Genomic DNA, 13,521 nt, shown 5'->3' with positions numbered 1-13,521 from the left:
GGTGTCAGCGGCTACACCAAGAGGCAGGAAACTGGTGGGGCAGGAGATGAAGAGGGAAGACAAGGCAGGAGGGAGTGCAGAGACACTGAAGGCGAGTACAAGAGGGGGATGGGGAGTAGAAGGAGGAAGAGATGAGAAGGGAAGGGGAGAAGAGGGAGCCCTGAGGAGGAGGAGGTAGGAGGAAGATGGGGTTAGAGTTGGTATGAAGGATACATGTCAGGGCGAAGCTCATCATCTGGGAGGGGTAGATGGTTGAAGTTGCGTTAGGAAAGGAGGCGGAGGGTGTGGAGATGGACAAGGGATGGGACACAGCGGTAAAGGCACAGCAACGGGCTGGGGATGGAGAGGAAGGGAGACACGAGGGGGTGATGGGAATCAATGTGGTGGACAATATATAGCGTGCAGATGTGTTCAAGGAAAAGGAGAATGTGGGGGAAGGGGATGAGGCCATAGAGGATGTTCATGGGGGATGGAAGGACGATGCGGAATTCAAGGTGGAGCGCATGGTGTTCGAGGATTTGGATGGATTTATAGAACCAGGGAGGGGCGGAAATCCAAGCCACGCTGGCGTAACAGAGGATGGGGTGGATCAAGGATTTGTAGGTGTGAACGATGGTGGAAGGATGCAGACCCCATGTCCAGCCGGACAGCAGTTTCAGGAGGCGGAGTCTGTTGTGAGCTTTGTGTTGGATGGTAAGGAGATGGGGAGTCCAGGTGTGGTGGCGGTCGAGGGTGAGGCCAAGGTATTTGAGGGTAGGAATGAGGTGGAGAGGACGGCCATAAATGGTGAGGTAGAGATCATGGAGATGGAAATAGCTGGTGGTTCGACCTATTATGATCGCCTGGGTCTTGGAGGGGTAGATACCGAGGAACCACTAGTTGCACCAAGCAGTGAATTGGTCAATTTGGAGGGTACGTTGGGACCGTTGAAGGTTAGGATAAAGGGCTAGGAAGGCGGGGTCATCAGCCAACTGGAGGAGATGAACCCCCTCCCCACAGCATCGTGTGCTTAAATAGCTGAAAAGAGACCAAAGAGGAAAACCACGGCTACATGATACAGAATCGATGGCAGAGATCTTAAATGCATATTGCAGATGACGCTGTCGTTTATCGACTTGCAAAGTCATCAGAGGGTCAAAACAAATTGCAAAACGATTTAGAAAAGATATTTCCATAAATTGACAATTCACCATAAAGAACGAAAAGTGTGAGGTCATGCACATGAGTGCTAAAAGGAATTCGTTAAACTTCGGTTAGACGATACATGAGTCAAATCTAAAGGCACTAAATTCAACTAAGTACCTTGGAATTACAATTACAAACAACTTAAATAGGAAAGAACACATAGAAAACGATATGGGGAAGGCTAACCAAAGCCTGCGTTTTATTGGCAGGACACTTAGAAAATGTTACAGATCTGCCTACACTACGCTTGTCCATCCTCTTTTAGACTACTGCTGTGAGGCATGGGATCATAACCAGATAGGACTGACGGAGTACATAAAAAAGTTCAAAGAAGAGCAGCATTTTTTGTACTAACGCGAAATAGGGGAGAGAGCGTCACTGAAATGATACAGGATTTAGGATGGACATCACTGAAACAAAGGCGTCTTCGTTGCGTAGAAATCTTCTCACGAAATTCCAATCACCAACTTTCTCTTCCGAAAGCGAAAATATTTTGTTGACGCCGACCTAGATAGGGAGAAACGAACACCATGATAAAATAAGGGAAATCGGAGCTCGTATGGAGAGATATATATGTTCACTCTTTCCACGCGCTGTACGAGATTGGAATAATACAGAATTGTGACAGTGGTTCGATGAACCCTCTGCCAGACACTTAAATGTGATTTGCAGAGTATCTATGTAGATGTAGATGTAGATGTAGATATAGTGACTCTCCACGTTCAGGAAGACGTTCGGGGTTTGATAAAGATCATTTAAACACATTAATCCATTTTATAAAAACTTCTTTCTGCAGATAGAAAATATCATTCTGGAGACATTCCCTAGGCTGTTGCTAAGACATGTCTCCGCAGTATCGGAGACGACGGTTCAATCCCGTCACCGGCCATCCTAATTTAGGTTTTCCGTGATTTCCCTAAATCGTTTCAGGCAAATTGCCGGGATGATTCCTTTGAAAGGGCACGGCCGATTTCCTTCCCAATCCTTCCCTAACCCGAGCTGGCGCTCCGTCTCTAATGACCTCGTAGTCGACGGGACGTTAAACACTAACCACCACCACCACCACCAGGAGTGCTAGTTCTGAAAGGTTCACAGAAGAGCTTCTGTGAAGTTTGGAAGGTAGGATACGAGGTACTGGCAGAACTGAAGCTGTGAGGAGGGATCATCAATCGTGCTTGCGTAGCTCAGTTGGTAGAGCACTTGCCCGCGAAAGGCAAAGGCCTGAAGTTCGATTCTCGGTCCGGCACACATATTTAATCTGCCAGTAAGTTTTAGTAAAGTAATTCTTTCGCCCTCGTACATTACATTTTTTGCGATAATGTAAATGCACAGGTTTGACGTCATTTTCCTTTGTGACACTTCTCCAGCTTATTCTGCTTAGAAATGTAAACATTTTAAATCTTCTAGTGGCACTTTCTTCACAAAGCTAAATAAATTCATGCCACTACTGCCCACTCTGAAAACATTTAGATATGCATAGATATCAAATATTGGGCAACAAAGAGCTTCGCTGAAGATTGCTTTTCTGATCGGCCCTTAACTTCAAATACCACACTGTCCGATTACGAGGGCGGGTTGAAAAGTAATGCCTCCTAATTTTCTTCATTTTGTTTTCAATAGCGGCTGTTACACGACACTGATATTAGCCGGTAGACTTTTCCGCATCTCTGATGCAAGTTGCAACGCTCTGCCGCGAGAGGGCTCCAAACTATAGTATGCAGCATGCCGATATGTTACGTAACAGTGTCAGTGCATTGCGAGACACTCAGATATCTGAAAGCGCGAATTCCAAGAGTTTGTCCGCATATCGAACACCCTGTCCTTCAGCACGACAATGCCAGACCACACACGAGCGCTGCGACATCTGCAACAATCCGACGTCTTTGGTTCACCGTCATCGACCATCCCCGATTCAATGTGGACTTGGCTCCATCCAATTTTCAGCTGTTTCCTTTACTGGAAGATAATTACATATAAATGTCTATAGCTTAATTCTCTGTTAACAACAGACTAGCCGGGGAATTCTGTTTGTGCTCTGTCTTGTTTGTCATTTCCGTTATTAAATATTGTTTCTTGTTCAAGCGGTGGTGCAAAACTCCCAATTACAGTTTACTGGCCATAGCCACCATTATGTTAAAGTGGATGTTGTATTTCGGCTCTTCACTGCTTCCAACGTCCTTTGATAATCCATTCAGTTTCTCCATACGCTGTAGCCAATCATCTAAGAAATTATCCTTCTGGTCTTCCGGAACTCGGTCCAGGAATGGACATACTGACTTCAGAAAATCTAAAAAAATAAAAAGGGAAATATTAGATTAGATGAAAAATCAGAAAGCATACAAATATTATATTTGAATAATGGTTTAAGATATCGAAAGCAGCATTTTATCAGGACAAAGTTCGCAAAAGAAGGACGTTCTACAGTATGTTCAATGCTTCAGACATTATCTATCGAGGCACTGTTAATTAGTTGTTTAATCATCCGTAGTGCATTTACAGACTGTATCAGACTTGTCATCTAAGTAGAAAAACAAAACAATTTCTAAAAAATTGAAGGTATAGCTCTAGGGAGCCTACATAATTAATTTTTCCCTTTATTGTTTTGTTTTATTCGTTGTGTTTAGTAGTAAACGTCAAGACGTTCAGATAGTAGTTCTACCTGAACATTGATTTTTCATTGTTTCTGTTTATATTTATCTGTGCTATAGAACTGCCCGTTTTCGACAACACAGGGTGATTTTTCCCCCCGTGTGCAAAGTCTATGGATAGATCGATGAGAGGATACGGAACAGAAAAGGTCTAATGAACTGATGTCCGGAAATTCATGATTTCTGGGTATTCGATCATACACTGTTATACAGACTGCGGTCTAATGCACGCTGCACCATGCAGCCATAGCTACAGTATGTCTTGAAGATGATTTTCGAGTGCCTCAAGGCATGTACGTACGCGCTGTAGCATGCTCTGTCTCACACGTTCACGTAGGTCAGGCTGCATCCGAACAGTGTCAAAGGCGGCATGAATATCCTCCTTCCTTGTCTGCATGTCTGGAATGATTCTGTGTACAGGATACATTTGAGATGGCCCCATAACCAGAAACCACACCGGTTGAGATCCGGTGAACGTAAGGCCATGCAACTGGACACCCTCGTCCGGTCCACCGACCTGGCAAGACACGATTAAGATGCGTCCAGTAGGCTGGAGAACCATCATGAAGCCCCCACGTAACCCTTCGAATCGTCAACGGCACTTCTTCCAGTAAGGGAGGCAAAGTCACCCGCAAGAAACGCCGATAGTTCCGGCCCGTTAGGCGACGCTGAAGGAAGACTGGTGCCAAAAGACGATCGCCAATTATCCCGGCCCACACATTCCGGCTGCTCTGATGCTGATAATTCGCTGTCACCACACCATGGGGGTTCTGCATATTGTAGCACAGATCCTGATAAGAACGTTCAATATACCACTCCTCGTAGAGGTGGTCTCAGCTTTGAATAGGACAGACGACACAAATCCCAGAATCGTGGTTGCCTGGTGAAGAAACCAGTGACTGCTCCAGATGTGGAAAGTCTGTCTCTAGAGCGCCCTGCACACGTCTGAAGTGATGAGGGTAGTAACAACTGATACTGAGAAAGTTCCACACGGTCGTCTGGCTTACCCCTTACTGGAGGGCAAACCGAATGGTACTGACACAGCGGTCGCCTTCCTGATGTGTTAATCATATTTTCTTCCAAGTCTGGTGTTCGAACATATCGGGTACGTTCTTCGTGGTTTCCTGTTTCCTGAAACGACCCTGTCTCAGACAAATGGCGATACACTGTTGCAAATATTGAATGCTGTGGCTACTGTCTGTGAGGATAGCTCTCCTGATACAATCTTGCTGCTCCCCCCCCCCCTTTTAACATTTGCCTTTCCGCAAGTGAACACTATGTCGGAACCATTGTGTACAACACTGTATCACACCCACTTCAACATGAATCACATAGGAAGTGAATCAGACACAACGTTACCAATTGCTATGGCAGGAGAGGGCTCTAGGGCCTGAAATCTGAGGAACTGTACCAGCCTCTAGGAGAAAACCATGCATACTGCAAATGTGGCTGCATGGTATTGCAGCGCGTATTAGACCGCAGTCTCTGTATCAAAGTATAATTGAATAAATGGTCTCTAGCGTGGAAAACATGCACATTCGGACGTATGTTCATTAGACTTATTTTTTATTTTTTCAGTATACTCTCAGTACATGGTGAAAAAAAAAGACCCTGTAGAGACTGAACAATCGAGTTGTAGGACCGTGAGTAACATGAGAACGCGGACATGAGAGCGCATTGATGGGAACTGCAGAAAGAGAGCGAGTAATATAATGTGAACTGTGTGTCGCACTTTTATTCTTGAATAAACTGAGTCCGTTTTTGGGTACAAATCGGTAGGTCACTGGTGGAACAATGTGTGTGCATGGTACCTCGTTTGAGTGTTTCGAAGACTGTACTTTTACGTGAGTAAATCTAAAACTGTGTCGTGTAAGTCACTAAATTGAAATTGTATCACAAGTTCCACTGAGCAGAAGAATATACGAACATATGACCGAATGTTTCAAATTATGCATATCTGGACCTACAATTCCACGACATCAAGCTCACGCCGACAGCTGCGCCAGTATCGGAGTCCTGTCTCCACCTCAGATGTATAACGGTCCTAAAAACATTTTCAGCATATTATCGTCCAATACCAGACCCGCCATACTATCTTGGAATACTGCAGCCGTGTCAGCTGCAGTCACAGCGAGAATTTTTGAAAAAGGCTGCTACGTTAATAAGGCTCTTAGCTGGATAAATAATGTAGTACGGTATGAGATTTTCACTCTGCAGTGGAGTGTGCGCTGATATGAAACTTCCTGGCAGATTAAAACTGTGTGCCGGACCGAGACTCGAACTCGGGACCTTTGCCTCTCGCGGGCAAGTGCTCTACCAACCGAGCTACCCAAGCACGACTCACGCCCGTCCTCACAGCTTTACTTCTGCCAGTACCTCGCCTCCTACCTTCCAAACTTTACAGAAGCTCTCCTGCGAACCCTGCAGAACTAGCACTCCTGAAAGAAAGGATATTGCGGAGACATGGCTTAGCCACAGCCTGGGGGATGTTTCCAGAGTGAGATTTTCACTCTGCAGCGGAGTGTGCGCTGATATGAAACTTCCTGGAATATTAAAACTGTGTGCCAGACCTAGACTCGAACTCGGGACCTTTGCCTCTCGGGGGCAAGTGCTCTGCCAACTTTTTTTTTTTTCTTTTTTTTTTCCCTACCGCTAGACCACTTTTTTTTTTATTTATTTTAACATTTGCGCCAATTTGTAATAAGAAAGAATGAACAAAGTGTATATCATTGCTAGGCTGCTGTAGCGCAATTTAAGAAATGAAATGTCTTCTTGAGTATTTTTTTTTTTTTTTGCCAAGTAGTAAACAGAAATTGTTATGGTGCACAAAAGACTATCACTTCAGAATTGAAGGAAGGTTGCTCCGCTCGCTCCGCGAGAGAAGGGAAATGTGAAAGCGAAAATGGGAAAGAAAAAATGCCTTCTGCATTGGTGAGCATCTGAATAGTATCGTAAATTGCGGCAAGTGCTAAAGTCCCAGGAAGCAAATGGGAGTCATACATACAGGTCACTGGCAACCTCTGCTATCCGAAAGATTGTATTTGAAGCATTTAACCGTTAATTATGATGTTCAGCATATTTCCAAATATCCTCCTGTAGTCACAGTGTTGTCTCATTTTAAAGTGTTCAATATCCATGTAAGAATAATAGTCGAGGAAAGTAGCATGCCTATTCTGCATAATAAACGATGCTGTGTGGCCCATGATCCACGTTGCAGCGTTGTTTTTTGCTCGTGGATATCTCAGTTTTTGTGGCTGAATGATCTCTAAAAGATCTACACCACAGGGCGTCGTACGGTCTATCACCGACAATCGTTGACGAAGAAATGTAGTAATTTCTTCTGCATGTCCGCACGTGAACCTATGAAGAAGCGTATCGACCCTTCCGCATGTGTCACAGTTGGGCGTTGGATGAAGGCCAATTTTATGTAGCTTTTCATTCGTTGCTACTTTATCGTTGACTGTTAGATACCAGTCGGCTATGACGCGTGACGGTAACACGTCGCTGTGCACATTCCGCCATACTATACTCCAATGTGTATGTGGATGTTTTTCTTCGAGACGATTCCTGTGGTTTGTTGTCGTGAGAAGGCCATAAAGCTTCCTGTTCGTCAGGCTTCCGTTATCGACGATGTTGTGTCGAATGTAGCTCATTTCCATGTAGTACAGTCGCACATGTCGGTGAGCAAGTGGAATGCCGGCGATATTAACGGGTGGGTCAAGGCTATGAGGCTTCCACCGCTGAATGAGGTTTGTGATGATACTGGTCCTCCGGGTACGGAACTCCTTCCTGATGCGATTTAGGAGCAGGGTGACACATTTTTTGTGTACTTTAATGAGGTTAAGGCCACCTTTGAACGAAGGTAAGGTTAAGGTATCGAATTGAACTTTGAAAATGTGCCCCCTAAAAAGAAACCAACATAACGCTTGTTGTATACTCTTGGCTAGATGGTCGGAGATGGGAAGAATTTGCGCCAAATAAGTCATCTTGCTCGTAATGGCGATCTCGATGGTCTTAACTTTCTGTAGTATGTTCAAGTCACGGTCGGAGTGAAGTATCAAAGCAGCACGTAATTTATTAAGCATGTGTGACCAGTTCTTCGTCAGGAATTTGTCTGGTTTGGCCTCAAAAGTAACACCGAGGGTTGTGTGAGAATCCTTGACCTTGCACCAGGTAACATGGGATATGTCTCCGATACCGCCACCGATCTGCAAAGCTGTGGTTTTAGTTCTATTGAGTATTGCTCCTGAAAGAAACGTGAATTTTTGTAAAAGAGTTTCCGCTGACAGAAGTTGTTGCGATGATGACACAGTTACGCATACATCGTCAGCATACGCAATGCATGGGATAGTGACAGACTGGACGCTAAGTCCGATCCCGCTATGCGCCAAGTTGTTCAGTAGCGGCTCCACTGCAATGGCGTACAAAATCATTGACAGAGGACATCCTTGGCGGACGGATTGCTCAATGGAAACTTCTTTTGTAAAATGGCGATTAATGAGAATCCGTGAAGAGGCGTTTGTAGTAAGTTTGCGAATTAATTCTATGAGATGAAGTCCAAAACCTAGTTTCTTCATGCTTTTAAAGAGGAAGTCATGACGTACACGGTCATAAGCCTTCTCAAAATCTAGAAAGATCAGAGCGCCCTGTCCTTTGGTTTCAGCATACGAACAGATGATGTCCCTCAAATCGCAGGCTGCTGAGATTGCACTTCGGCCTTGCACTGCACTGTACTGGTAACTGCCCAAAACCTTGTACATAACGGTTTGCATCCTTAGCTTAATCGATCTGGTGATGATTTTGAAGTCGGCATTCAGGAGTGTGATGGGTCGCATGTTTTCGACCTTCCTGCTGTTCCCTTTTTTCGGTAAGGGCAGGATGATACCTTCCGTAAATGCCTTGGGTATAACTTCCAGGCGCCAGAGTTCATTCGCGATCTCGAGGAGCGTCGGACCGAGGAGGTTCCAGTAACGCTGGTAAAACTCAGCGCTGAGACCGTCGGGTCCTGGTGACTTCCCTTTCTTTGCACTGTGGACCGCCAGTCGGATTTCGTCCTCTGTAAAAAGAGATTCCAGATTTGCAGTATCCTGTTGCGACAAGCGACAGCTCAAGGTCCTAAGAAAATCGTCGCACGAGTGTTCATCAACGGCTTGCTTCTTGTAAAGTTGACTATAATAGTCGTAGACGTGCGAGATGATGTCACGTTGCTTCGTGATGGCATTCTCAGCGTCATCAACAACGGCTTCAATCAACATGGCTTTACACCGTTTTGTCGTTCTCAGGATGTGGTACAGAGAGGCCCGTTCTTCGGCGGCAACGTCCTTGGGGTGGGCTCGCACGATGATGCCTTGCATTCGTTGGCGTTGTATCGCCGTGATTTTCGCTTTATATCGTTTGATCTTTATGTCGATATCGCCAGAAGGATTGTTAGCGCGACTGTACAGTTCTCTCAAACAGCGATAATAAAACTCAATAGTCTGTTTCTGCCAAAAGCTTTTTTGTCGGGCGTAACTCATGAGGGTGAGGCGTAATTTAGGCTTAGCACACTGAGTCCACCACTGGAGAGCGCTATCGTAACGACGTCGTTGCCGCTGGAGCTGTTGCCACGTCATGTTCACCTCCTCTTCAAGTTGGGCATCCTGCAGAAGGCTGACATTCAATTTCCAGTAGCCTTTCCCGCGGTATATTTGCTGGCGGCGTAGGTTAAGGTAACACTGATACGCACAATGGTCGGAGATGTTGACAGGAGCTATGTCACAGTTCACAGCGTGTCGCTGGAGGGCCTCGGACACATAGATCCTATCCAACCGACTGGCAGAATGACTAGTTACGAAGGTGTACGCTACCCGTTCACCGTGCAGTTGTTGCCATGTATCGTGAAGACGCAAGCCATGAATTAAATGTTCAAGTTCGATACATCTGTTCGTGTGAGGAGTTTGGTCTCTGTCGTTAAGCACACAATTGAAGTCACCACCGAGGATGAGATGTGCACGATAAGCGCTAAGAAGAATGGGAACCTCGTTTTTATAAAATGTTGAGCGATCTCTCTTATGAGTGCTACCTGAGGGAGCGTACACGTTAACAATCTGCACACCATTCACTCGAAGAGAAATGCTACGACCACTAGGCAGCCGCTGCACATCCGTAAATGGTATACCGTCGCGCAGAAGTATGGCAGTGCCTACAGCATCCTGGAGATTGATGTTATCAATGAGAACGTAACCGGGCACTTCTAAGACTGTGATTACCTCCTGTAGAAGGGCAATGTCAACGCTGGTACCATACAAGAAATCAGTTAGCGAACGGAGTTTCACCGCACTGTGAATTGTATTGACGTTAAGTGTGGTAACGTTGTAGGTTTGGCTATCGCACATGATGGTTCAGAGGACAATGAGCTCTGTGTTGGATCGTCCTTCTCGACGTCTTTGAATCAAACTCGTTGGGAACGTCTGGAGTACTCAGAGAGTGGAAATGTCGCAGCGCGATGGTCATGCGCGAGAGCAGCTACTGCTGCATCTCCTCGTCCCGCTGCCACCACGGCTCATTGCTGTCGGGGTGCTTCGCGGTGCGCGCGCCGCCCTGCCCGCCACCGCCGGCTGAGTCTGTCAACGTGGTCGCATCCGCCTGACCAACACGCGGGGCTGCGACTGACGTCAGCGAGTTCCTGCGAGAGCGTTGCTGCAGCTGCTCGCTGCTCTGCTCGCTCTTCCTCTTAGCCGTTACGGTGCTCTGTTCCCTCTCAGCGCTCAGTAGTGCCTTCAGGTGTTTGGTCTGTTCACGAATGCGTTCTTGCCTCGCGGTGTCCTCGCAGCGCACGGAGCAAGAAGATTGAGGTTCAGTCTCGCTGCCACTTTCTGACATGTGTACGGGTCTCAAATCATCCGACTTTTCCTCTTTGCTACTATTCCCTTTGCTTCTCCTTCGGCGGCCTTTCTTCGTGTCTGCTGCAGTCTCTACCGATAGGGGCGGTTCAGGCAAACTGATCTGCACCCGCTCCTGTATCTCACACGGCTTAGTTTCAGAGGTGGCTGGCGCATCGTTCTTATCCAGCGGTAACTGCCCCGGTGAGGATGACGGTGCCGGATCGACGTCCGTCCTACCGCAAATGTCTTGGGCACTGCATTCCACCTGAACTGGCATCTCCGCCTCGCTAACACGTTCCGGCTGCCGAGGTGGTGGTATCGTCCCCGCGACTACCTCACTCAATAGCGGAACAAGCTTTTCACTACCGTCTGCAGGACGTTCCCGTGGAAGTTGAAATGGACGTCGACGTGTACAGTTCATCCGCAGATGTTCTGTTGAATGGCAGATCGAACAGGTAGGGGGTTGTCCAATGTAAGTTACCTGTGCACGACAGCCGCCAATGGTAACATACGAAGGTATATGCTTTTTTAAGTCCACACGTACACTTCGCACCCCGCTGTTAACTTGGTAGCGATATGCACTCGACCATTTTTCATTGGTAACCGACAAAACAACGCCGTACAGTGACAGAGAACGTGCTATCAGGTCATTAGGGCACTCAGGTGGCACATTAAATACCCTGACGGTTCTCACTCCGTATCCCGAAGGCACGATTTGGACATTGCTAATACTGCCATCATTATGACGAAATGGTCTCACACCAGCATGCTCCTCAACGATTTTCTCATAAGTGTCACTCGAAATAAATTTGATAAATAACGAGTACTGCACAAAGTCCAACTGGAACGTGTCGACTATATCTTCCGGCAATTTCAGATCCTCAAAAATCCACTCATGGATTTCGAAAGCCGTCGGTCGCAAGGCAGCACGATCGAAAACACACTGAACGCTGTTCGCTCTGTTAATTGTCGACATCTTACTTACAACAGTGGTACAGAAACAAACGTTAACAGCGCTCGCACACGCTGCGCAGCTCGCCACCGCAGCACTGCTCGCGACGTAAACACTGGCCCGCGCTACCGCCCGTCACCGCGCGATGTGCACTGGCCGAGTGCCGGAGCACGACTGTACTGAGCAACCCAAACACGACTCACGGCCCGTCCTCACAGCTTTACTTCTGCCAGTACCTCGCCTCCTACCTTCCAAAAAGCAAAGGTCCCGAATTCGAGTCTCGGTCCGGCTCACAGTTTTAATCTGCCAGGATGTATCAATGTAGGACGGTATCTGGTCTCTCTTTAAAACAGAATTTGCTCCGGTCATAACATTTTGTCAATCAACGACAATGTTTTCAAAATTTTAGAAAGCATTTTGTAGATGGAGCATAGCGATCGGTATAAAATGCTAAAGAACCGTAATTACACGGATCTCGCTACGTCTGCGGTCACCAGCAGCCATAATGGCAGAAAGAGCCAAAAGATGGTTCGAGGAACTAGCCGAAACCTGTTGCTAACAAATGAAAAATCTGGAAACGCGATCAGAACTGTTTTCATTTAATTTTTAAGACAATGTTGTCATTGGAACAGTACGGACACATAAATGTACTGTTCGCTCCATTCCGCATCCAATAATTTTTTTACTATTTAGTAAATTAATAGCCATACTTGCTCTCATTCATTCAGTGGACTAACCACGTTGTATAGCGTAATGTTTCTGACGTAATACATAAATGACTTAATGAAATGAAGATATTTACAAATCCATTACACTGTGTGCTGACACACCTATTATAAGTGTGCTTTGTTCTGACAGGTCCGGAACTGTAGCCCTCTCAATACTAAAATTTGACAGCTGGTGTACATGTGTTTGAGGTTAGTTAGTTTACAACATTATGTTAAATTTAAGGGTTGTGGATATTAGTGTATTTCACGTAAATGAGTACATTTCTGGGTGCACGCATACATATTAATCAGCAACATTTTCACGGTATACTTGTGGGAACTAAATGTCAGAGAATGACTCAATATTTCATATTGCCCAATGATATTGGCTGTCTGTAGGTAAGATTGAAAGTTGTGTAATATAATATACGGCACACTGACGGATCTACTGAAATTAGATTAAAAGTAAAATGTCTTATGCTAATGGCGCTGGCTAATATTGAATGCCTGTCAGAGCAGTCTGTTACGGTGTTTATTTTGTGCATTTTGATGTGTTGTGAAATGGAAATGGGTTCGAAATAGAGGAACGGACATTTATTATTGAAAATATTTAGTGGTTTCCTGTCTCTCAAAGTACTTAATTGTTGCATTGCACATTTACACAGTAAAATAATATTGATGGAGAAACGCTATTTAGGAACATATTTTTTATTATATTTGATGTATTCCCTGTAATTTACAAAGACATACTACAACAAGAATGGAACACATAACATGTAGCATATATACCAAGACTACATACCTTGGGCCAGGAAGTCTATACATGTCAACTCAATGCTGACACACATAACACATATTTCGAGCACGAACATTCAACACTTCCTGTTGAACAAATGTTTTATGTGCTCACAATAATCATGAACACTACATCGTTTCGGAGCACTACGCATTGTACTCTATGTTGTTAAACCATACAGTTTTTCAAATAGCCGGAATTTGTCTTTACTGAGAGCATTGGTCAATAAATCAGACCTGCTTCCTCCGTACACAAACAGTTTATAGCCGTATCCTTCTGTTTTAGGCGATACCTAGTAATATGGTACCCAATATCAATGTTCTCGAATCGTACACTTGTTATTTGCTTCTGAGCTAGCTTGACAGTTCCC

General features: G+C 45.5%; 1 protein-coding gene across 1 annotated transcript in view; it reads right to left on the bottom strand.

The window, feature by feature from the left end:
- Positions 1–3,340: 3,340 nt before the first annotated feature.
- The window catches only part of LOC124593893 (juvenile hormone acid O-methyltransferase-like), a 134,328-nt gene continuing 124,147 nt past the window's right edge, over positions 3,341–13,521 (bottom strand). The window contains exon 4 of the mRNA XM_047132239.1: positions 3,341–3,472. Within this exon, the coding sequence (XP_046988195.1) occupies positions 3,464–3,472 (9 nt within the window). The 3' untranslated portion in view covers positions 3,341–3,463. The remainder of the gene's footprint in view (positions 3,473–13,521) is intronic.

Source organism: Schistocerca americana, chromosome 2 (assembly GCF_021461395.2).
Source record: "Schistocerca americana isolate TAMUIC-IGC-003095 chromosome 2, iqSchAmer2.1, whole genome shotgun sequence".
Lineage (NCBI taxonomy): Eukaryota > Metazoa > Arthropoda > Insecta > Orthoptera > Acrididae > Schistocerca > Schistocerca americana.
Note: the sequence above shows the minus strand (reverse complement) of the source record. Positions and strands in the feature narration are given on the sequence as shown.